This window comes from Rhipicephalus sanguineus, chromosome 1, assembly GCF_013339695.2.
Source record: "Rhipicephalus sanguineus isolate Rsan-2018 chromosome 1, BIME_Rsan_1.4, whole genome shotgun sequence".
Taxonomy (NCBI): domain Eukaryota; kingdom Metazoa; phylum Arthropoda; class Arachnida; order Ixodida; family Ixodidae; genus Rhipicephalus; species Rhipicephalus sanguineus.
The window spans coordinates 67,896,016-67,903,138 of NC_051176.1; the positions used below are offsets into that span (position 1 = coordinate 67,896,016).

The following is a 7,123-nucleotide window of genomic DNA, read 5'->3' on the forward strand; positions in this document are numbered from 1 at the left end:
TAGCAGAGCGGTCGGTTGTCAGGGGCACGCCAAACGTCGGTCTTTCGAGGGGCGCATGGTTGTCCTGTCGGCGGGCGGTATGGCGTCGGTGGTGGTGGCGGCGGTGCCTGACGTCGGAACTGCTGCGGCGGCGCGGCGTCTTGACGCGGGCGAGGAGGGGCGGCGTTGCGTCGGGCTGCAGCAGCATAGCTCATGGCTTGCGGCTGAGGCAGTGGCGGTTCAAGGTTGCCCAGGGACTGCTGGATTTCTGATCGAACGACATCTGCGATCAAGTCCACTTGAGGCTGCGCCGAAGGTAAGAGCTTGCGAAGCTCCTCCCGCACGATCGCTCTGATCGTTTCACGCCAGGTCGTCGGAGCCGAGGGCATGAACAGCTGGGCTGTCTTGAATCAATCGGCGATTATATTGGCGGGTTACGCATTTCCAGCGTCTTCTCAATCGTGGTTGCCTCTGAGACGAATTCTTGGAACGTCGAGGGTGGGTTCCGTATCAGCCCAGCGAAGAGCTCTTGCCTTACCCCTCGCATGAGGAAGCGGACTTTCTTGTCCTCGGGCATGGCATCGTCAGCGTGGCGAACAGTCGGGTCATTTCCTCTCCGAAGATGGCCACGCTTTCGTTTGGTAGTTGCACCCGTGTCTCCAGCAAGGCTGCGGCCTTTCTTTTCTGACGACGCTTGCAAACGTCTGCAGGAAAGCGCTCCGAAAGGCGTCCCAAGTTCGAAGAGTGGACTCCCGGTTCTCGAACCAGGTCCTTGCTGCGTCTTCAAGGTAAAGGTAAACGTGCCGCAGCTTGTCCTCGGAGTCCCAGTTGTTAAATTTTGAGACCCTTTCGAAAGTCTCGAGCCAGGTGTCCGGGTCTTCGAATGACGACCCGCGGAAGGTTGGCGGCTCCTTGGGCTGCCGGAGTAGGATCGGCGCAGGCTGCACGGGGTCGGTCATCGTCGCTGCGGTGGGTGTTAGAGGGAAAGTGGAGAGGGGAATGGGAGAGAGAGAACCTGGAGAGTGGAAGGGGAGAGGAGGTGTGTGGAGAGGGTATGCGCATGCGCAGTAAGGGTGGTCACGCCGCACACCACCGGATTGAGCTCGGCCTTAAGATACTTCGCATCTAAAAAAAGGGCCCACGAACCTGGTCCTACGCGCAGAGCAGACGCGCAGAGCAGACCTCGAAATTTCTGCAGTTGCGGCCCAAGGCTCATGAGCGTGTGTTCATACGGGTAACTTGGTACTAATGGGGATGATATTGAAAACGCGTATAAAGAAAATAATAAGAAGAAATTGTTTGGCGATCCTAAGGCTGGGGCGCCATGTCCTTGGCTCCACTGGCCTCGGGAAAGCGCAGTACCGTCACACTGAAAGCTGGAGGAGCGGCTTTTCTAAGGGCCGTTGTAAACTCTCTTGGGGTTACTAAATCAAGTACACATGCAAGGTACCCACTACTCCATAAATCATAATTTTTGTGGAGTTGGAAAGCACCCACTACGCCATTATTCGTCATTCTGTGGAGAAACACGGTACCAGATACACATCTATAAGGCATTATGTGCACTATCAGGGCCGAAGCGCATTAAGGTCTAAGCTTGACCGTTGTGCGGTGTCCGTGCTTACGGCAGAGCACTGTGTAAAATCCCCTAAAAAGGTTTAACGATAGGCTAATAACAATTATAATTATGAGAGAACAATATTGCCAAGCATGCTCATTTCTTTCTATGTTTTCTGTTACCGGCCCATTGGACGTCTAGCTACGGCCTTATGCAAAGCTGACCCGAATGTTTGAGGAGATCCAGATTGTAGTATATCATTTTGTTAATATTGCGCACATGACGCGAATAATGAAGATTATAGGGACTGAGGTTAGGTCCACTATAACAATGCGTGTGGCGGCGAGCGTAAAAACCAGGGAACCGTTCAGACCGATGGCAGGAGCAGAAGAAGGCTATTCTTTCTTTTTCGTTTTCTTTTCCTCGCAGCCCCTAGCACGAGGAACGAGGAGCGTGCGCATGCACATGCGCCTGTGCGCGCCATAATTAATAGTCAGCCGATGCAGACGACGATGGCCGCTAGAGGGCTCCCCCTCCCTTTAAGAGAAAGGGGGGTGAAGCGCTGGCGTCAAAGAAAATGTCTTTGATGTCAGAGGGCCAGGCGAATCCTTGGTTGCAGGGGCGGCTTAGTGGTCGAAAGCGCATAATGGCGGGGCGGTTGCCAAGTAGGCGGGTTTGACTCTGTCCAGAGCGACGACTTCTTCCCGCCCGTTGAGCTCGATGGTAACAGTTTTTTCTGTCCGGCTGAGCACCTTGAACGGGCCGTCGTAGGGAGGCGTAAGGGATGGTCGAATTCCTGCACGCCGGACGAAAACGTGGCTCGCTGTAGCCATGTCCTTGCTGACAAAAACGTCAGTCGATGATGCATCCCGACTAGGGCAAGGACGCAGGCGAGAAAATAGGAAGCGAAGCTGTTGAGCGTAACTGTCTGGATCGGGCGTAGCGACACTAGCTGACGCGAAAAATTCACCAGGCATACGCAACGTTGTACCGTAGACCAACTCCGCCGTTGTGCAGCCGAGGTCTTCCTTGAAAGACGAGCGGATGCCAAGCAGGACGAGAGGAAGATCTTCAGCCCAAGACGAACGAGCCTGGCGAGCGATCAAGGCGGCTTTAAGTTGACGATGAAGGCGTTCAACCATTCCATTTGCTGATGGGTGGTAGGCGGTCGTATGGATATGACGAACGCCAAGCAGGTCTGTGAGTTTGCGGAAGAGATCGCATTCGAACTGTCGGCCGCGATCGGTGGTCACCACGCTGGGACATCCGAAACGAGAGATCCAGCCACTGACAAACGCTGAAGCCACGGTAAGTGCTGTTATGTCGGTGAGAGGAAACGCTTCAGGCCAACGGGTGTAACGGTCGACACAGGTGAGAATGTAGCGAGCACCTCTGGATGGCGGAAGTGGTCCAACGATGTCGATGTGGACGTGATCAAACCGAGCATCGGGTGGGCGAAATGAGTGAATTGGTGATTTCGTATGTCGTGTCGTTTTGGAGCGTTGACAGTGCACGCATTCACGCGCCCAACGCCGCACGTCGGAGTTCACACTCGGCCACACAAAGCGGGTCGTAATGAGACGTTGCGTAGCACGAACTCCTGGATGGCTTGTGCCGTGAAGCTTGTTGAATATGTGACGGCGGAGTCGGAGTGGGACAAACGGACGTGTTCGACCCCGTGACACGTCGCAAGTGATGGTGCCGGAAGAAAATGGGAGGGGAACGTCGGACAGCACCAGTGATGTGGTGGATGAGCGGATGTCTCGAAGTTCGACGTCTGTAAGTTGCGCCGTGGCGATTTCTTCGAAGTCAAGTGTGGGTGCCGATATCGCGTCGATACGGGAGAGGGCATCTGCAGCCGCATTGACTGGGCCTTCAATGTACCGGACGTCCACAGTGAATTCGGAAATAAAGTTGAGGTGCCGTATTTCTCGTGCGGTATAAGTATCGGGGTTACCGCGAAAAGGCGAATGTCAAAGGCTTGTGGTCCGTAAGGACGTGAAAGCTTGAGCCTTCTAACAGATGTCGGAAATGTCGAATGCCCAGATATACGGCCAGTAGCTCACGACCAAACGTGCTGTAACGCGTTTCTGCCGGTTTCAGTTTCTGAGAGAAAAACCCGAGTGGATACCAAGAGTTGCGCTGCCACTGCTGTAAAACCGCGCCGACAGCCGCACTAGAAGCATCGGTGATAAGACGCATTGGTGCAACGTGCAGAGGATGTACCAGCAGTGTAGCGTCCGCCAATGCGTTCTTGGCAGCATAGAAGGAAGCTTCGGCGTCAGACGTCCAAGTCAGTGGGGAGGACGGAGCTTTGGTGGTCTTGAGGAGATCCGTGAGCAGTATGATAATACGGGCAATGTTGGGAAGAAAACGGCGGTGGAAGTTTAGCAACCCAAGGAACTCGCGGAGCTTTCGGAGTGATGTTGGGCGAGGGAAGTCGCGCAAGGCTTGAACTTTCTTGTCCAACGGCCTGATTCCCTCTTTTGTCACACGGTGTCCGAGGAACTCAATATCGTCGACACCAAAGACACACTTTGCGGGGTTGATGAGGAGGCCATGTTCCTGGAGTCGAGAAAATAGCAGACGCAAATGGGTGCAATGCTGTTCGGGGGAAACACTAGCCACCAGGAGGTCGTCGAGATATGCAAATACGAAGGGAAGTCCACGAGTTACTTCGTTTATAAACTTCTGGAACGTCTGAGCAGCGTTTCGCAATCCGAACGGCATGCGAACATACTCGAAAAGTCCGAATGGTGTCACAATTGCAGTCTTCGGGATGTCCGCTGGCTCGACCGGAATCTGGTGGTAGGCCTTTACCAAGTCTATTTTGCTGAATATCACCGCTCCCGCGAGGTTGGCAGAGAAGTCGTGAATGTGAGGGAGGGGATAGCGATCAGGTATGGTGCGCGCGTTGAGTGCTCGATAGTCACCACAGGGGCGCCAATCCCCTGGATCACGCTTTGGGACCATGTGGAGAGCTGACGACCAACTGCTCGACGAAGGGCGGATGATGCCCAGTTGCAGCATGTGGTCGAATTCTCTTTTCGCGATGGCAAGGCGGTCCCCAGCGAGGCGCCTGGGTCGGCAAAATACTGGAGGGCCAGTAGTGACAACATGATGCGTGACGTTGTGACGTACAGGCAGCTCAAGGTTGGAAGGCTTCGTGATGGCTGGAAAGTCTGCTAGAATTGAGGCGAACATAGATGCCGGTATCTGTGGCGCCGTTCCAGTGGTATATGTTGGAGGTGCGAGGATGCCTTGTATGGACATCCTGGTCGTTGTGTCGACGAGTCGACGTGCCCGGAGGTCAACGCTGAGGGCGAAGTGGGTCAGATAATCAGCACCCAATATGGCCGTGCGTACATCTGCAACAACGAATACCCATCGGAAGGTGCGTCGGAGACCCAAATCGATGGTGAGAGAGCGCTGACCATATGTATTGATGGCAGAGTTGTTGGCTGCTTGAAGGGGAGCAGTCTGCGGAGAGCGCTGCCGGTCGAGTCGTGTGGCAGGAACGACACTGACCTCTGCACCTGTGTCCACGAGAAATCGATGTCCGGCAATCCTGTCAGTGACGTAGAATAGGCGGCTTGTCGTATGGCAAGAGTCACTGGCCGCCATCAGTGGCTCTGCGGTACGTTTCCCTGCCAGCTGCAAGGAGGACGACACTGACGCGCGCTGGCACCGAAGTTGCTGTGATACCAGCAGTAGACGCGTCGACGAGGACCGGAACGGGAGCTAGACCTCGGAGACAATCTGGGACGGTAATCACGGTCTCGTCGACGGGGGTGAGACGGTGGCCGTAGGGCATTAACAGTCTCGGCGAGGTCGTCGATCAGTTGCTCCAGGCGAGACTGCCGGTCCTCGAGTTGCGACAACGGAACGCTAGATGCCGTAGCCACAGTACCTCCTACCGCATAGTCAGCGACGCGATCAGCCTGCTCCGCCAGCTTGTCGAGGGGCAGGTCGTCAGGTGCGGTAGCCAAGGCAAGGACTACATTCTGTGGCAGGCGCTGGAAAAACAGTTCTCGCAGCAGCGGGCTGTTTACATCCAACTTACAGCCACTGAGAAGCTGCTGCATGCGACGTAGCAGTTCTGACGGTCGCCGGTCGCCGAGCTCCTCTTCGTTGAGAAGCTGCTGGAGACGCCTGCGCACAGACACAGACTTGCGTTGCAGCACCGTCGTTTTAAAGTGGTCATAAGGTGTGGTTTCATGGGGCGTGGACACAAGGTCGTGAAACTCTGCAACTACTTCCGTTGAGAGCGCGGAGACAGCGTGGCAATACTTCGCTTGTTGCGAGGTAATGCGCCGAAGGGCAAAGATGGCCTCCACGTGCGTGAACCAGGCTGCAGGATTCTGGGGCCAAAACGACGGCAGGTGAATCTGCACCGTGGCGATGCCCTCTGCGCCGATCGTCGGTCTGTCGCTTGTGGTCCCGTCCATGATGTAGTGCTCGCCCTGCGATCACGTCCGGGTCACCACGTTATAGGGACTGAGGTTAGGTCCACTATAACAATGCGTGTGGCGGCGAGCGTAAAAACCAGGGAACCGTTCAGACCGATGGCAGGAGCAGAAGAAGGCTATTCTTTCTTTTTCGTTTTCTTTTCCTCGCAGCCCCTAGCACGAGGAACGAGGAGCGTGCGCATGCACATGCGCCTGTGCGCGCCATAATTAATAGTCAGCCGATGCAGACGACGATGGCCGCTAGAAAGATTATTCCAGAGCCTGCGCGACCACCAGTGATAAGGTTGGAAAGTTCCATGCGTGGCGTATAAAAGACGGCGCATCCCAGCGATGTTCAGTTCATTGACGGCCGACGCCCTGTTCGCCACTATCAGGGTACCGTGCGTATTGCTGTAGTTTGACTTTTCGTTTCCCGGCCACAAGTTCAGCCAAATAAAAAGTTTTATCTTTGACACGGCGACTGCTGCCTTCGTCGTCGTCATGACCCCGTGACAATATCAAACACCTAGAAGCCCAGAGCGTTTATACTAGTCGGCAATTTCGGCGTAGACATTACGAATCTTAGGATCTAGGTTTTTCGTCGATGCTCACTGTGCGCTGTCATGGTGGTTAGAAAACCGTTGCTATAGTCAAAACATGTGTGCGCATGTCAATAAACAAAAGGTTTACAATAGACGAACAACAATCCTAATTGTGACAAAACGATATAAAACACCTACAAGCACAAACCCTTTATTAAAGTAGTCGGCGACTTCAACGTACACATTATAGATCTTGACCGAGCTTTGTCGTCGACTCTTTATGTCACTTCATGTCACTCACTTTATATTATATGGGGCAACGCTCGGTTAGCATATGTGAGACACAAGACAATTACGCCATCTCCCGCTAAAGGGGACCATGAGGCGATGCGAAGCCGGAGCCCTTGCACGATCGCGTTCTGCTGCCGTTCGATGGGCATGCTACCGACCTCGCGTCGTGAAACGCGAAGAGGAACACTACGCGCGTCGCGTCTTCCCTCTAGCGTGGCCGTTAATTCTCACAGGGCGTGCGGGGAACGCGGTCGACAGGCGCGCGAGAGAGAGGCAGCGTAGGAAAGGAGAGAGAGGGGGAGGGG

General features: G+C 54.7%; 1 protein-coding gene across 1 annotated transcript; it reads right to left on the bottom strand.

Moving 5' to 3' along the window:
• Positions 1 to 5,160: 5,160 nt before the first annotated feature.
• LOC119395594 (uncharacterized) lies at positions 5,161 to 5,985 on the bottom strand. The gene has a single exon (XM_037662601.1). The coding sequence runs from the start codon at positions 5,983 to 5,985 to the stop codon at positions 5,161 to 5,163; it is 825 nt and encodes a 274-aa protein (XP_037518529.1).
• Between the last annotated feature and the right edge of the window lie 1,138 nt (positions 5,986 to 7,123).

Bases quoted from the DNA above. Each gene is read 5' to 3' on its own strand.
- LOC119395594 (XM_037662601.1), bottom strand. From the start codon at position 5,985: ATGGACGGGACCACAAGCGACAGACCGACGATCGGCGCAGAGGGCATC.